The 18,518-nt window shown below is 38.7% G+C and overlaps 1 protein-coding gene across 2 annotated transcripts in view; it reads right to left on the bottom strand.

Moving 5' to 3' along the window:
• The window catches only part of sh3bp2 (SH3-domain binding protein 2), a 29,373-nt gene extending 16,311 nt beyond the window's left edge, over positions 1 to 13,062 (bottom strand). Inside the window, exons 1-2 of one of the 2 annotated variants that reach the window (XM_005470469.4) lie at positions 12,933 to 13,062; positions 12,692 to 12,841 (exon numbers count right to left, since the gene is read on the bottom strand). Coding sequence is in view for 1 of the 2 variants with exons in the window: in XM_005470465.4 (XP_005470522.1) it covers positions 1,632 to 1,735 (104 nt within the window). In the remaining variant the exon portion in view is untranslated. Of the gene's footprint in view, positions 1 to 1,631; positions 2,024 to 12,691; positions 12,842 to 12,932 lie in introns of those variants that run through there. The other variant, XM_005470465.4, reaches the window with a different exon arrangement.
• Positions 13,063 to 18,518: the final 5,456 nt, after the last annotated feature.

The raw sequence follows: 18,518 nt of genomic DNA, 5'->3' as shown, positions 1-18,518 counted from the left end.
TTTCCTTTGGTGTTGGAGCCACGGCTATGCTGGCCGCAGAGCGAGAACAGTTCCATTTCCTGTGAAGCTCGTGTAAGAAGGCTGGAGATATGGTGGGTGCAGATGTCGGTGTCCTGCCGTTGTAGTTTTAGTCAGGATGGTTACTTTCACAAAAAAACTACTCAGCTAGCCTTAGGAAAAATGCACCCAGGCTGGATGTTAAAAATGCTAAGTTGGGAGTGGCACACCTGTGTCACTACTGTCATAGCCAGGTGCATCAAAAGACAAAAGATAGATTATGCATAAATGAGCCTTGTCTGATTACCTCAGAGACAAGAGCGAGCTGGATAAGCTTATAAGGTACAACAGCTTTAAAACAAAACCAAAAAAAACATTTGTCTTTGAGGGTTTGGGAATTTTAAAACACCAAAACCAGATAACTGCATTTTTTGCTTGTTTTGCAATGTTCAACCTCTAGACATCTCAGATGCAAAAATAACTGCTCAGGTCTTCAAGAAGTGAAATTACAAAAATGAAGAACTTGCTCTCCCTAATCTCCTTACAAAACTCTAACAGAGAAGCAGGTAAAATGCTTTCATACATTAATATATCACTCATCAAATAACGTCACTCACTGTGGACCTTTCATCTTGAATTAGCATTTATCTGTAAATAATGTGACTCAGTTTTTTGGAACTTGGAAGTGTTTTTGTTCTTGCTGTTTACATCCTGGACACGTATCCTCAGCTTCAGGGGGTAAAGTCTGTCATTCACCTTGTGAAATGTGCCTACTAAAGCTCAGCGAGTTCTAAAATAAGACATGACCTAATGTGCTGTGTACTGTCATGGTATTTTGTAACTTGGTTACATCATATCTAGTCTCACTGGGTATGCTCCTGAGTACAAACTTGCGCTCTCTCACATCTTTCCTTTTTGCTTTACTGGAAAAAATATTACATCAATGCTATTTTTTTTATTCCTGATTGTTTTATTTATTAATTAAAACATCTTGTTTGTCCAGTATTTACTTGATCCTCTTGTCATGCTGTTTTTTTTTTTGACTGCACAGGGACAGGGAGTGCTAAAAGTGCAATATGTGCTACTTTCACTCACTCATAAGTATTGCTCGAAATAAGCCAACTTAACGTCCGTTTTATTGAAAAGTGGTAAAATTCATCTGTTTCAAATCTGTTTGCTTCGGACTTTCCGACTTCTAAACAAGATTTAACTTTTCTCAGTACTTTAGTCTGAAATGTTGCACTTCACTTAGGAAATCTTAAATTTGCTGTTTACCCATTTCAGGCAGCAGAGAATGCTAGTTCAAATTCCATGCGATTATTGTAACAACCAGATCAAAGAGCAGCCAGTAAAGATGGTACAAAGCTCACTCTTACTTGCGTGGTTTTGCATACCTGAGACCAACGATGATACTCAAGATCATTCAAAAGAACCACTAAATACCAGATATCTGCCACTTGATAAACACAAAAACCAACTAATGAGATAGTCTCTACCTCAAACGAGTCTCAGAGCCGATCACCAGACTCAGTCTGGTGAAGACGTGTTCAGTGACACGTCCGAAAAGAGTGAAAAAATAAAGATGCCAGAAAAGCTGTGTCAGACCCAGCAGTGAGGATAATATCTGAACTTACATGATGTCCCTTTGTTCCCGAATACACATCCTGGTGCTTGGTTTGGAGCTCCGTGCAATCGACTTCTTCTTCTTTACCGAAGGAGCAGACATGTCGGCGGACATGACAGTGGCAGTACAGGATAATATACCACCATAATTTTCAACCCACGTGGAGAGACGGATATACGGTTGAATGGACTCAAGGTAGAAAGAATCAAGTCAAAGATTCAGAACCATAAGAATTGTTATGGGTGGAAGCATGAAAACAGAATGCAGATGAATGGAACTGGAGCTGTAGAGAAGTGTTAACGAAGAAAGAAAAACCAAAAAATAATGAAAGAAATGGATAGATGAGCAGAGAGAACAATCAGCTGTGTCGATTAGGAAGTCTGTTGATGATCTGAACCCCTGATACTCCACCAAGCGTTTCCTGAGGGGGGCTCCTCCTTCAGCTCTGGCACCTCATTGGCTGACTGCTTTCAGCATGTTCCTTCCTGCTTCCTCAAAGACAGCATGTGATAGGCTGCCGCTTGTAGCCCACACTTCTGCAAACACACAACTCACACACTTGGACACCCAGCTCCTGTGAAAGAGGCCTGGGGACTTTCCGTAGCACTGGATTGGAATAATTCAGAGGTCAAGCACACGGACGCAGACACAAGGACGCAGACTCAGAAACGCATCTGAAAACACACACTGAAACAGAGCCGTTCCTCTGTGAGGTTACAGGTGAACTTCGTAATACTTTCTAGTGTGTAGTAATTCTAAGAGACCCTAACTTCCTTTTGACCCTTAAAATAGACCTGTGGGCACTTTATAAAAGACTAAAAAGGCCAAAATAAAACAGATAAGGTGCTTCGGCAGAAAGCTTTTAGAACAACAGGATGTATCAGTGTTGCAGTGCATAAACTTGTCACTGATAATGTCTTTCAACTCAGTTTTAATGATCTAGAATAGCAGTGGCAAACATAAGGCCTGGGGACTAGAATTGGGCTGACAGAGACTGAAATCCAGTCTAATGGACGTTTTTTTAAAAAGTGAAGCAGGGCATAAATTTTGGTCTTTAAAAATAGATTTTCCAGCTTCTCCTGCTGATAAAGACCTCCCCCGTTGCCATTCATGCTATGCCAAAGTAACTAAATAATAGATAAATGACTAAATTATCTACTTTAGAAAATGTCTGTTTTTTTTACAACGGGCCAACAACAACAAAAAGGTTATTCTCTGTGAATTAGCCTGGGCTACAAGCTACCAAAGGGTTTCTTTATTTTACACAGTTATTTCTCCAAGAGTCGTGCTGATAGATTTTCTTTCTATTTACTGTTGCGTATATATCCATAGTGTTGCAATTGCACTGCATAATGAGTTTGACATCCCTGATCTAGACCCTAAAAGATTAGACAGAGACAATAAACCAGTCAATCAGACATGGCTTAGAGTTCATCGTGAAGAACTTGGTGATGGTGGGGAAGAGATTGTTATTAGAATCCATGTGATACAACCGACTGGGAAGTGAGGGAAAAGATGAGCGCAAAGAGAAGCACAGAGAAACTGACAATGAAACACAAAATACCGGTGAGAGTGAGAAAAGAGATCTTTGGAGGAAAAAGGCTCAGTGCATCATGGGAAGTCCCCTGAGCAGTCTGAGCCTGTAGCAGTGTAGCTACAGGATGGTTCAGGGTCAGTTGATCCAGCCCTAACTTTTAGTTTGAAGCTTAAAACTCGAGCAGGCGTCTCTATCCTAAACCCAGACTTTCTCACTCTCGCTAAACATTTGCTTCCTCAATACTTCCTTGTGCTTATTGTGTTCACAAATTTTAAAGGCTAAAATAAAAACAATATTCTTTATTTTAGTTTAGTTTTAATTTTCTATTATTTTTACACGGCGGGGTTGAGCCTTTAGTTTATTTTTAGTTCACTAAAATAACTTTTATATTGTAGGCTACAGAAGACAGATCTCTGCCTCCTTTTTCCCCCCACCATACTACCGTGAACACACAGGAAGCCCCATGATGTCTAAAACCACCATACCCCTCCTGTACACTACATGGAAGTGAGTTCATATTACAAAAAGAACTAAACTATTTAAGTCATTCCTCTAAAAATGACTAGTCCTGTATCAGTTTCTCTTTAAACATTTTTCCTTTACATCTTGTATCACTTGCACATTTCCTAGTGTTGTTTTAGCATTTGTGTTTCCACTCTCTCAACTTTTCCCGTCTCTTCTGTCCCCTTTTCTGTCATTGCTTCAATCATTTACAAGTATATTAGGCTGGGCTCAGTCAAGGGCTCACACAGTTATTCTGTAATGTATCTGAATACAAGAATGTGAGAAGATAAAAACCCACTAGAGTGTTTCATATCACTTGGGTGAGGTTTGTTGGGTGTTGATTCAGGACCAAACATGAGCCTGTATACTCTGAAGCATGTTAGTGTATTTGTTACCCACTGCAATTCACACTGGCACAGGAGATTCGCATTATTGATGTGCAGCAGACAAATCTGGAGCAACTTTGTGTGACGCTATCATGTCAGTATGGGTCAAACTTTCTGAGGAACGCTTCCAGCAAAGGGAACTTCAACCCTGTACTACTTTGGTATACCTAATAAAGTGTCCTGCAAGTGAACGTATCAGGTTGCACTTTGTGATTAGGTTAGGATGCTCCTTACATGGAGTATCATGGCCGTATCTGCCCGACACAGCAGCTGCATCAGCTGCAAACGAACCGGTAGCAAGCAGCTTGTTAGCCAGATGTCAAAGAGCGAAGCCCCAGAGCAAGACTGCAAATCAACGAGTTAAAGAAAAAGAAGGTCACACTATTTTTGGGAATTTTGATGTTGTTTTTTGTGATGATGCTATAAAATATTATTTTAATCTACTGCTCTACTAGACACCCAATTAACTTTGCTATCAAAGCTTTCATACACACTAAAAAGAGGAAGCAAAAAATCATGCCAATCCTTGTGTAATGTCTCTACTATTGTCAAGTTCCCATCATCAAAAGGGGCGGCTAAGGCTAAGGGGTCATTATGGTCTGAAGTCTCATCAGCTGATTAACTGTTTATCCACACAGATGATGAGGCCATCTGCTGACAGAAAATTAAAAAAAACCCCACACTCCTTTTCTCACAAGTTGTTGCCTCACAGTTGGTAAAAGACTAAATCATGAATTTGTATGTTTTTACATTTTATATAAATATGCTTCAGAACTTCTTTTTTCACTGTAAGTCTAATCCAGAGACAGTTGTTAGTACATCTGGGGGTATAAATAAGCAAGGAATAGTTTATGTATAACCAGATCATCTAAAGTGTGAACATATTTGGTACAAAACGGCGGTCATGTTGCTGCTGAAGTATAACAAAGTGTGCTGGCTGGCAGCTTTGAGGTGTGATGTCTGCACCACTTCTTTGAACGTAACGTTAGAAAAGTCCTTCTGTGAAATGGACACTTGACGTGCTACTAAATGCTGAAAGTGCTATTTCGGGTGTAAAACCTTGTATTTCCTTGTATTTGTGTAATTTGCATAGCTCTCCTCCTCAGTGAACACAGTGGACAAATTGCAGTGACAGTGGTGTTGCTTTATAGTGAAAAACAAAACATTAAACATGAAACGAAAGGATGAATTACACTGAATACGAAAGTATGTGCACCAAACCTCTTAATCTTTGAATTCAGGTGTTTTCAGTCTCATTGCCACAGCAATCCAGCATCTAGCCATTCAGTAGGCCTATACAAACATTAGTGAAAGGCCATGTAAAATTACAGAGCGGGGCCTCTGAGGTGTGTAAATGTCACCAACGCTCTGCTGACCCAGTAACTGATTTGAAGTTTAAGCCTCCTCGAGATTAAAATCAGCACAAAAACTGTGCGCTGGGACGTTTATGGTCTGGGTTTCAATGGCTGAGCACTCTTGTATCATGTGATATTAACATCTCCATGTCAATATCACAAATAACATCTGAAATTTTTTGTTATTGTTCTGCTTTTTTCCTTCTGGCAATGTATCTCAAGCAGTGAAAATCGAATATCTGCTTGTTATGCCATATTTGTCTAGAGAAAAAATACACACTGTATATCAATAAAGATTTTCAACTTGAAGAGGATCAGCAAGAGCTGATGTATGATGTAAGTGTTCCTTATTTTGTTCCTTCCTCATTTGTCAATAAAGCCTCAGCTAATTTAGTTTCAAGCTCTGGTTAAGTGCAGCTGCTATTTTCAGATCTCTTCCTAAAGGTTCTTTTTAGGCCACTTATGCTGACCATGCTGTGATTTTGCCGCAGACCACAATTCATGTTTTATGCTGACCCAAATTTTATACATTAAGGGAGCAGATTTCGGGAGTTTTCGGTTAAAGAGGCCACAGTTAGAAGGCAGCATGCCAGGGGAATTTTTATCCTAAAAGGGGAAACACTTTGAATCTATTGCATTGGACAAGGCTGCCAACATGGACTACTGATGTAGTGCCCCAAAGCACTACATCAGCACCAGCGTGCTCAAAACGCCAGAGGTTTTTGCTCACCGCCTCATCACCAGTTTATCCACTTCATTTAAATGCAAATGAAATCAAAATACCTGCATTTTCAGACATCGGAAATGAAATCGCCTGAGTGCAATGAGCACAAAGACTAATGCGAGATCCAGTGATATTAGCCACAGAGGTCCAGAAGTGCATGAGAAGATGATCTTGAACGTGAGATCAGCCAAATTTAAACCCAGTGTAGCCCATTCCCACAAAGTAACAACAAACACTTTTGTTATTATTAGACAAAGACCTTAGTTTTCAAAAATCCTGTTGTGCACTTTTGGGAGGGAAAAAATGATCCAGAGATTTGTTTTTTTTCTTCAAAATGTAATCGCTGAATCATAGAAATGTAATTTCTTAGAAAACAGGGTTTATTTATAACGACACTGATTATAAATAAACCCTGTTTTGGTAAATGCTGGTGCAGCAGATGACTGAGTCTTCTTGCACAACATTCCTCATAAGAGCCCTGCTGAAGCTGGCGAGCACTGACCTGCCAGTTCTTTCCCTTTTCCAGGAAGTTAGCTGAGCATTAAATTAAATTAAATTAGCAATAAGCAATTTATGACCAGTGCCTTTAAAAGCCCTATGCACACCTTTATAGGAAGATACTGGTTAATTAGAATATGAGCAATAAATAAAAATGAAGATTGAAAAAGTGACAGGATTTTTTTGCTGCATTAGTTTCAGACCTTCACTGATGCACTGAGCATGCAGGTTAACCACACAACCTGCAGCAGCACGTAACAGCTGACCAAACTCACTGTACAGTATGAGCCAAACAGAATGACTTGCAAGGCTGTAGCGGTACTGTTGCTCACTGTGAAAGGCATGTGGTGACATTTAATATTCATGCAAGTGGGGACTGCTGGTCCCTGTTGCACTGAGTCTGAAACCATGAGGGCTTTGCTTGACAGCAAAAAACACAACTAAAATGGGTCAAAGCAAAACTCACAAAGCAAAACAACCAATGAAAGTTGAGGATGGCTGCTGCCTTTACTGTAGCTGAGTCAAATAATGACTAATGTCCTATACTTGATACCAGTGTCAAGCACTGGTGATGTCACCAGTGTTTCAGAAAGGTGATTAGAACCAGTTCTTGTCCTGCTGGCGCCGCACGACACTTCTCAGCCAAAAACAACCAAAAAGGAATCCTCTGCTAACCTAGTTAGCCAGTTAGCTATTACTAACCTTATTCCTAACCTTATTCTGCCTTATCTAATATATATGGAAAGGATATGCAAGCCCACTGTGTAAATTTAACTGTAAAGGGAAGGCTAAATGAAATGATATCTGTTATATTCTTAAATAATATGTTAACTGTCAAGTGACCTAGTGGTTTCACAATTGGACAAGTGTGGCCACACTATCAATTTTTTTTAATGTCTCTATTAGTGCTTACTAAAGCTGTATGTTTCCTCATCTATGACAGATATTCCAAAATGTTCTATGGTTTACAAATATGGTTTTCAGGAGGAGTTGACTGAACTAATTTCTGTAACTTGAGCTATTTCCATTATCATTTTGGGGCCTTAAGTGTGACTCAGGTACTCTAGAGCTGTAAGTCATGGGTCACTGTGCTAAATTTCAATACACTGAATAATAATTGTAAAATTACAATAAAATCAAATTCTCTAATGTTTAAAATATTAGCCACACTAATTTGCCAACCCCTATAGAAAAACTATAATTTTTTTTAAGAGAAATAGACTGAACTATGTCATGTTAAAAAAATCAGTGGAAAATGGATGTAGTGTTACATTGTAGATAATGATGGACATGAATGAAAAACATCTTCTGACTGTAAAAGTAAAGCACTGTCGCTTGACCTTGACTATAGAGACAACAGCGGTGGTTAAACTATGTGTACCATAGTGCATTGCCCTTTATCACAGATATCACACATTTACAAAGCTGTGCTGCTAAAGCTCAAACTCCCTCTCATTCATATCTTGTAACTACAGTTTACAACCCAGTAGCTCCAGTTAATCACAGAAGGAGAAGCTAAAGCTGACAGACTGACTGACTTTGTCTGCAAAACCTATGATGAAATATGTATGTTCAGTGCCAGAATACCAGTGCAGCCGAAACAGCCCTGAAGAGCGCAAAGATGGACACAAATCTGATCCTTTTTGAAGGTTATGCAGCAGATCAACTGTATCAATACACAAATGAATCAACACAAACGTTCTTGTTAGAAAGAATCTTAAGAAAATATACAATTATTTTAAATCACATATGGCTAGACTGTGGTTTTATATGACTCCACATAAAGCAGGACTTCAAACACTGTCATTCAAAGAGTAAAGGCATTTTATAACGTTTTCTAACCCAGACTAGTCCATAAAAAACCAGAAAAGACTTAAAAACTGAATCACGTTTTGCTTTAACCCCACTGTGGAACTACCACCCACACAGTTAGCATGGCTTCAAACAGACATAGGAGTAAACTGACTTAATATTAACCGGAGAGTAAATGATGGATCAAACATGCAGCTCTCAGTAGGTCTGGGAAATATGAGTCATTGCAGAAATGCTTATGAGGATGTTTTCTGTTCTGTAGGGGAAATGGGTACAGAATATTAATAATATGATTCTGAGCTAAAGCACTTCTGTCTTACTGTAGTTTGTGTAAGCAGATGCTGCACATTAGCATGTAGAACTTTTATTTTTGGTACAGGCTGCATAAAGGTTGCACGAAGTTAAATCAAGAGCCTGTGTTAAAGTACTTTACATGGCTACGTGCATGTTCCTGTATTTTAAGTTAGAATAAGTAAAACTCCTCCAACATTTATATTTATTATCGGTTTGAACAGGTTTTGGTGGAACGCATGCAAACAGTCTGTTCGGACAGAAGAAGATGGATTGCTTTTACCGAGTGCATGCATGGCAACATGTTAAAATACTCTACTGGAGGCTGAAGGTAGCTGCTAGGTTAGTGACTTCTAAGGCTAAATGCCGATACGTAATCATGAGCTATATGACAATACAATGTAGTATGTTAGCACCAAAAAAGGAAGTGTTTAGGCGCTGTATTGAAAGGTATGTTACTCAAGAATTAGCATTGTTCAGCGTCACAAGACTTCGATTATTATAGAACGTGTATCTATATGCCTCTGTGGAACTATGAAACTAATCGAGCCTCTATGTTGCTTGTGTTAATAAGAAATTATGTCTTTAGCAATGCTACAGAAAGACATGTCTTTATCATAGCACCTATAAATGAAAAATATAAAGCAGTTGTTGAGCTAACTATTTTTCCTTTCATACAGTTGGTATGAATACATTAAAACTTCTTTATACTACAAGTATTTCTGGACTTTTGATCTCTAAAGACTATAAGAATCATGGCCCTTGGGCGCTATTAGAACGGCGAAGTCTGAGGCACAAATCTTAAAATACTTTGTTCGTTACTTACTTAAAATACTTTGTTGTTACGAATTAGATTTTTCCAAAATGTAATTCGTAATTTTTCCAAATTGAATGTAACTTCTGCTTTGGCAATTTTGGACCATCAGCTGTTATCAAAGAACCAGATACTTTGTAACTGATCTAAGCTCCAAAAGTGACCTTGCTTATGGGACAAATGGAGACCTCCCACCTCCACAATTATGACCTAAAGTCATATGAGACCAACCTTGAAACAAAAACTTCAGTCATTACTCAGTTAATTGTTAATTTTGCCAACGGAAAATTGTACAACAATTCGCCTCTGTCAGTGCGCCCCAGGTGGGCTGTGGCTACAACGTAGCTTGCCATCACCAGTGTGTGAATGTGTGTGTGAATGGGTGAATGACTGGATATGTAAAGCGCTTTGGGGTCCTTAGGGACTAGAAAAGTGCTATATAAATACAGGCCATTTACCATTTTAAAAGACATACCAAGGTAGAAATTCTGTGCAAGATGTGAAGCCTGACACTTTGCTGCATGCTTTTATGTGTATAGAAACTCACCACCTTCACAATTTTGACCTATAGACTAAATTTAAGTATAGCGAGAATACATGCATGCATTTACCTTGAATTTCTGGTGTTGCACTGATGTTTATTTATGTAGCTCTATTTAGAGATACATAGAACCAAAAAGACCAAACAGCAGGTAGCCTTTTGGTGATGAGCCTATGCACATGTAAAACACTGACTCATTGAAAAGTTATCTTGAAAAGAAAAGGGAACAACAGTAGATTTTAACATTTAGAGGAAGAAATACAAAATTAAAAAAAACTCCCCCATCAAAGATAGGCAAAACAACAAATGTGATCTTGACCTTGAATGGAAGTTGGGTGAAGCCCTATTAGGTTATCACTGAGTGTAAAGCCCATTTTCCATTAGTACCTATTCGGATCGGCTCACCACAGTTTTCAGGGTTTTTCTGTTAGTTCACAGTACCTGGTACCAAGTTCTCTTTTAGTGCCTGCTCTGCCAGAATCGTGGCAGACTGCATGCCACGACTAGCTGGTTGGTGGCATCACTTGATGAGTTATCAGTGCGTCTCCTTCATGAAAATCAAAATCACCATCTTTGAAACGCGGCAATGAGGGAAATGGCAACAAAAAAACAACGCAGTGATCCCTGAGTTTGACAATATGCCACAGACCAAGAAGCAGGTATAATCGTTATCTCGACATCCATCTTTGTTGTGCCGTTCATGTTGCATACTAATTATGTCATGAGACGCTAGGCCTCATTGTTGTAATGACCTCACGCACATTAGGTGGCCCTCGATTGTAATAGAAAACAAGTCGAGGGGAGTTGTACCGCCTCGAGTCGTGTTGAGCCGATCCGAGTAGGTACTAATCGAAAAAGGACTTAAGTTTAATGAATTTCTGACAAATGTTTTGGGAGGAAACACTGGTCACACCTTGCAAACTTGTGGATGGACTGACAACAGACACGTCACCAGGAATTGAGCTCTTAATGTCTATGGCCGGATGTGCTAAAAATGGAACCATGAGAAGCACAAACAGTAGATACACTGGAATTTTGACTTTTTTGAACACTCAGTTTCACTTCACTATAAGAATTTCTTTGAATATTTTAACTTATTTGTGTCAGAGGCTATGCCAAAGGACAAACCATAGCCCAAACATGAACACAGGTAACCCATAAAAACCAGCTGTTTCATATCGTTTTGATACTGGCACCTAGCAACAGCAGACAACAACAAAGCTCTTAATAGCATAGATAGACAGTATACAAGATTAACGTAGTTTCCAAATGAAGCCAGTGTGAAAGTGACATTCTTTTTAATCAGCAGCAGAATGCTATACATGTGGTTGCAAAAAGACTTTGTCCCTATAGAAGTCAATGCAAAATCGGCCCTTGAGTTTCACCTTTTGAAAGTACTTTCCGTTTTTAGTCTCAGTTGTAGTAGTTAACACATTTGCCTAACACACCAAAGATCCACAGTTTAACGCTGGATAAAAATGAGGGTTGCATCAAAGAAAATACAGCAGGGGAGACGAAATTATCTACCTACATAACAAGTAAAATATTCTGATTATTTTTTAAATTATAACTTTTGCAAAGGAATGAATATTCAGAGTATGCTAACTGTCTAATGACTAATGATTGACAAGCTGTTTGCCAATGAGCATTCAATTTCAACTTCCGATTCGCTCCTCACTTCTCATATCTGTTTTGAAAACACCAAGATAACCACAATAGAAGCACTAAAAACCTGAACTTCAGAAACTAATGGGTCATATCCATCTTTTATCCTGTGTGTGGTACTTCCTTTGGACTATCAACACACTATGACATCAGGACCTTAAGGTGGGGTGGCACTTATGTGGCACTTGTTACACATTTTAAAAGTAGTATTTAAATTAAAACTATCATCTCTTCCAACCCTCTAACCACATAGTTTTGGTGCATAGGCCGAACAGGTGAAACTGAAAGGAAACAGTGGCTGAATGCAAACCTAAAAGCAGTACCAAGCGAGGCCTAAATTTCTGTGACCTTGTCAAAGTCAGACCTAGTTGTTCCACTGCTGTAGGCTATCAGTGATGAATTCCTGCTTATGAAGTGGTGTCAGGTGTTTGGAAGGATTGACTAATATGATTTTTTCTGCCGGTGGTCAAATATTGTGGTTAAAAAATATCTCCGCTCTCTTTGCAAGTGTACAGTACCAGGATTGTCTGGGTTGTATGGAGGCTATCAGCACTGAGACCAACCTTGAAACAAAAATTTCAGTCATCAGTCAGTAAATTGTTAATTTGAGCAACAGAATATTGTCCAACAATTTAAAAGACATGCCAAGGTAGAAATTCTCTGCAAGGCTCATGTGAAGCCTCACAGTTCACTGCATGCTTTATGTGTATAGATCTTTTCTCTCTGGTTCTGTGAGTGAATCCATCAAAACCTAGTACAACACATATAAGAACTCACAAACTAGTGAAAGCTATCTGAGCACTTGCATGTGGGGCGCCATCTCTTTCTGTTTAAAGACATCTGATAGCAATGCAGCTGTCCCTTAGCATATACCTTGAATAGCCAAAACATACAATACTGCACACATTTTAGACAAACTGTTAAAATATTTCATGAAACGTACCCATGGATTGCCGCGTCAGCTGTGTAGCTCCTTCGTCTGTGTCCGTGTCATCAATGTGGTTTGAGCCTTGCAGAGCTCCACTTCAGCCCAGTTCACTTCCTGGCCTGCCTTTTTTTAAAGTTGCTGTACAAAGTGTCATAACACCCTCCCCTAAACCACAAGATGCAGCGCTCATTCAACACAGACAAGCAGACATACAAAAGCCAGCATTAAAAAAAACAACCAAAACCAGTATACTTACCAGCAGAAACTACTGAACCCTGCTCCTTTCCACGATTATGGTGTGACCATGATTAACTCTCCTTTGGACTGTAAAGGTTTGAGTTGTTTGAATCTTTACAAAATCTAACAAAGTCCCTACACCAGTGTAGACATAGTCATGTATCAAGTTTCATCGGTTTTTTGACTGCTGCATGAACTACACAACTAACTTCCCCTTTACAGTGCAGATGGACCACTCCTTCCTCTGGTCACTAATTATGTCACAAACAAACACTAACCTGCGGCCTGCTGCTGCACATATAGCTCTCAGTGTGCTCACTATAAAATAAATTTGGAGTTTTCAAAAGCCTAAAATCCACAGATCCAAATCCATATCATATATCATATCTTAGGATCATGTTAGGATCATTTTGAAGCTGTGTAGTTATTCTTACTGGGGTATTATAATTCTGCTACACAGCCTCTGGACACCATGTAAAAAAGATGATTCATAGCCCAATGTGACATCATTCAGTAGTGTGTGGCCTTTTGAAGTCAACTGATCGTTATGCCGTGCTATTTTGGTTTCTCCCCACCAAAAGTGACTATATTTGGACAGCAGATTGGAGAGGAAAGTCTAGCTAGCTTAATTAGCATGTATAGGATCTATAGACTGTATATGTCCAGCACATAGATAAAGAAAACTACTAATTAGTGCTAAGCAACATATAAACAAATAAAATATCCCACTTTCAGTCACCACACATGAATCACAGACCCTTTGGACAGGTTGTTAGTATAAGCTATCATGACCAGCTAAAGGGGCACTGACGAGAAAGAAGACATGTTTTCCTTCTGACGTACACCTGCTACTTTTGTCCACTGCTGTCCTTGCTCTGCTCTGAACAGCTGATTTGGAGAAGAGGCTACAGACACACTGCAGGAGGACACTCCCAAGTAAAATCTAAAATCAAAAAGAAAAGAGTAAAAGATGAAAAATTGCCAGAAATAATACCAGAAACAACAACAACAAACCAGTGCTTGAACACAATCATGAAAAAAGCTCTTTTGGCTTCTTCTTTTGACCTCAGTGGGTTGTTGGTTCCATCTATGGGTAGCACAGCGGCTAAATTCCTCTTCACCCTGTTTAGTTTCAGGTCTGTGCACTACTAGGAGGTCCTACTTCTCTGACATCATCGCCAAAAACAGTCATAACGCTCGGGTCTTATTTTCTACAGTTGACAGGCTAACAAACCCTCCTGTCTCAGTGGCAGCTGAACTTCATTCGACCATGGCCTGCAATGACTTTGCCAAATTCTTCAAAGAAAAAATCCAAAAGATTAGACAAGCAATTAATACATCAACAGCAGATCCAGGAAATGTACTGTGTCCACCGAAAAACTGTTTAAACACCATCAAACAGTTTCACCCTATTAACAGCAAAGACCTGGAGGACATCTTAGGTCAACTGAACTCCTCCTCTTGCTGTTTAGATGTCCTGCCAACAAGTTTTTTCAAAAAGGTCACAAAGACTTTGGAGTCAGACCTGTTACAGATCGTCAACTTTTCTTTAATATCAGGTGTGTTTCCAGAATCACTAAAAACTGCTGTAATTAAACCTATACTGAAAAAGGACAATCTTGACAAGACACAAATGAATAACTACAGGCCGATCTCAAATCTCCCATTTTTAAGTAAGATTATTGAAAAAGCAGTTTCTCAACAGCTCAATTACTTCTTAAAACAGAATAACTGCTATGATGCCTTCCAGTCAGGTTTTAGACAGAACCACAGCACTGAAACCGCTCTGACCAAAGTGTTTAATGACATATGTCTGAATACAGACAGTGGAAAAATGTCAGTCTTAGTTTTACTGGATCTCAGTGCAGCATTTGATACAGTTGACCACAACATATTACTCAAACGACTGGAGAACTGGGCAGGTCTTTCAGGAACTGTACTAAACTGGTTCAAAACATACTTAGAAAACAGGAAATACTTTGTATCAATAGGTAACTTCACATCTGAGCAGACAAGTATCACTTGTGGAGTTCCCCAAGGTTCCATCTTGGGACCCCTTCTGTTTAACATTTACATGCTCCCACTGGCACAGATTATAAAGAACAACAAAATAAACTATCATAGCTACGCAGATGACACACAAATATATATCACAATGTCACCAGGAGACCGAGGCCCTGTACAGGCTCTTGGTAAATGCATTGAGGAAATTAATGACTGGTTGTGCCACAATTTTCTCCAGCTAAACAAAAATAAAACTGAGGTAATAGGCTTTGGTGCAAAAGAAAAACGATTACAGGTCACCAGAGAACTTCAATCTATACACCTAAAAACCACAAACCAGGCGAGAAATTTGGGTGTAGTGATGGATGCAGACCTAAACTTAGAAAAACACATTAAGACAATAACAAAATCAGCTTACTATCACCTCAAGAATATTTCAAGGATAAAAGATCTGATGTCTCAACAGGACCTGGAAAAACTAGTCCATGCATTCATCTTTAGTAGGCTTGATTACTGTAACAGCATCTTTACAGGTCTACCTAAAAAATCAGTCAGACAACTACAGCTCATTCAGAACTCTGCTGCTCGAGTCCTCACTAAGACCAAAAAAGTGGACCACATTAGTCCAGCTCTGAGGTCTTTACACTGGCTGCCTGTCCGTCAGAGGATAGACTTTAAAGTTCTGATGCTGGTCTATAAAGCTCTGAATGGTTTAGGACCGAAATACATCAGTGACCTCCTGACCCAGTATGAACCTTCCAGATCCCTCAGGTCATCTGGATCCGATCTGTTATCAGTCCCCAGAGTCAGAACCAGACACGGAGAAGCTGCATTCAGCTTTTATGCTCCTTATATCTGGAACAAACTCCCAGAAAGCCTCAGATCAGCTGAAACACTCAGTTTATTTAAATCCAGGATGAAGACTCACCTATTCTCAGCTGCATTTGAATAAAGCACCAAATCCACACTTAAGTTTAAATTTCAAAACCTACTTTTTAACTACTGATTTTATCTACTGTTCTGATTTTATCTACTGTTTTGATATTTGATTTTATATACTGTTTTGTTTGTTTGTTTGTTTGTTTGTTTGTTTGCTTGTTTTAATCAAATTTAAATCATGCTTTTTATTTGTTTTTGTTTTGAATGTCTCTGTAAAGCACTTTAAATCACCTTGTTGTTGAATTGTGCTATATAAATAAACTTGCCTTGCCTTGCCTTGCCTTACTACAGTGGATGACCAGATCTTGCAGACCTTAGACACATACTAGGCTTGTATCCACTCAGCATCTCAGATATTTCGCCATTTCATACAAATATTTTATAGCCAGTCATTTATTGATTAATAAATAATCAAAAATACTTTAAATCCAAATATGTATTTCACTATATCTTATGCAGGGAGCTGAGATTTGGAGTGATTTGCTCTCTCTTCCTGGTTTCTGTTAAAATTCTAATCACTGTAGACTGCACCACTATTTCCTCCTCTGGCACACAGCTGAAATCAGCTGGTTGTAGCACAAGTATAAATATAAGTGGAATCAAAAGACAAGCAGAATAATAATTCCAAGGAATTCAATTACTGGGATTAGGTTCTTGTAGAGATTCCCATTCCTGAACCAAAGTCTTCATATAGAATATATTTTCCTTATGAATTAAAACTTGAAAATTGAAGTTTGTGTGTGTGGTTTTTTTTTAAGTATTTTTTTTTTTTTTTTTAGCTATATGTGAAACTGTGCACTCATAAAGTAATATGTGTGTGTGATATATGCAAGCTGGACCACTGGAAAGAATTATTGAATGAGCAATTCTATAAATGAGTGTGCTTGTTTGGTACTGTGACGCATGAATTGTGTCAACAGTTATTAATGGGGCTCTCATTTGTTCCATATTTACAGACATTAAAGTTGTTATTATGTTACTTTACTAAGGCTAAGCATGTTTGAAGCAGATGGTGTGACTTTATCACTTACAGCACAGTGGCAAAGTATTTACAACCTGCCTGATTTCTTAGGGGATTTTTTTTTGCATATTTGTCACAACTCAATATTTCAGAACATCACATAAATTCTAATTTGAGAAATGATATGTTAGCCTACTTCACTTTGTCAGACAGATACTATTTAATTGATTTATTGATTCATCGGGTCTGGCCATTTGATTCTTGGGGTTTTCTCTGTATTATTGTAGGGACTTCATCTCACCTTTTCAGTTTTATTGTTTTTAAATGAGAGATTTATGGTCTGTTTCTTTGTTTACATCCGCATCCTATGCATTTTGGGGCCATCATTTGAGAAATATGTACGTAAAAAACTTGTGAAACCGACATTGCTTATTTTGAAATGTAAAAAGTCTTCTGCAGCCCAGCCAAAACTTTAATCAGCTGTAATCATCACATGAGCCTAAAAGGAAATATTTCTACTTTTGTGTTTGGATAGATAGCCACAGTTTCATGCAAGTTAGTTCCTTGGTAATTATGAGAAAAGACAGGTTCAGGATTAAAACGGGTGAGAAAATATGGCCCGATAATTAGCCTAAACCCACACTTCTGAAATGCCCAGAATCCCCTGCCCACACAGTTTTAATCTGATCTCCCACTCTTTCTAGTTCTGTGTCTCGCAGTGACCTCCAGTCATGGGTGTGTTTGTTGTGTTGGGAGTTCAGGCACCTTTGATGGTGATATGATCTGTGTGGCAATGTTTTATCAGTGTAAGGCTTTAGTTTGTTCATTACACGACCCAGCAACAGCTGGCTGACCCTGTGCAGCTGTACTATGACTCTTCTCTTTCCTTCCTCTCTGTGACACAGTTTTGGTGAATGTGTAAATGTTAGAACTCCATGGCAACCAGTGGTGTATTATAATTTAACTAAAACTTTGATCTGCTTACTTCAGGCCAACATATTTTTCATACATAAGTTTATTATTTTTTTCTGCTTATCTGTTTAAATTCAAACTGCAGTAGTAATGATTGTATCAGAAGTGTTGACATGGACATTTCCCATTTCTCCTGTGATCTCTTTAACCATCCGTATAAAATGCAACTTAATATACAGACAGGTAGCCTAGTTAATGTACCAGAAATTTCTATAATTACATAAACTGCCCTTACACATCGAAAGACCTGTCAGTGAGTCAAATCACTGCTTTGTGGGGCTTCAGAGCTCACAGTGGAACATTTACTTGCTAAATACACTGTGTAGCTTTGTTACATAGCTATTCAACAGGCCAGTCTATTCAGATGATTAAAAATGAATATTCTCTAACCATGTTTCCCAAAAGTCCCCACAAACAATGTCAAAATAATAAGCTATGATGTTTGCATAGCACCAAACATGATTCTGCTGGACTTCTGGATATAATGACTGTTGCTTTAAGTGTGTATTTGACAGGAAGGGCATATTTGGCTCGTCTTCTTTAGTGCATAGGGGATAATCAGACTGAAAACAGAACAAGAGCTCCACCGCAGTTCATCTTCCTGCAGCATATGCAAAGCTTGGTGCTCATTTGAAAATAACGGGGGGTGTTTTGGCACAAGAAAATGAATATCTGCTCTAATAACAAGCTGCAGAAACCAAGTACACAACATGTACTATTTAAATAAAC

This window comes from Oreochromis niloticus, linkage group LG7 (assembly GCF_001858045.2).
Source record: "Oreochromis niloticus isolate F11D_XX linkage group LG7, O_niloticus_UMD_NMBU, whole genome shotgun sequence".
NCBI classification, from domain to species: Eukaryota; Metazoa; Chordata; class Actinopteri; order Cichliformes; family Cichlidae; genus Oreochromis; species Oreochromis niloticus.
The sequence above is the reverse complement of the archived record's forward strand: the minus strand, read 5'-3'. Positions and strand labels throughout refer to the sequence as shown.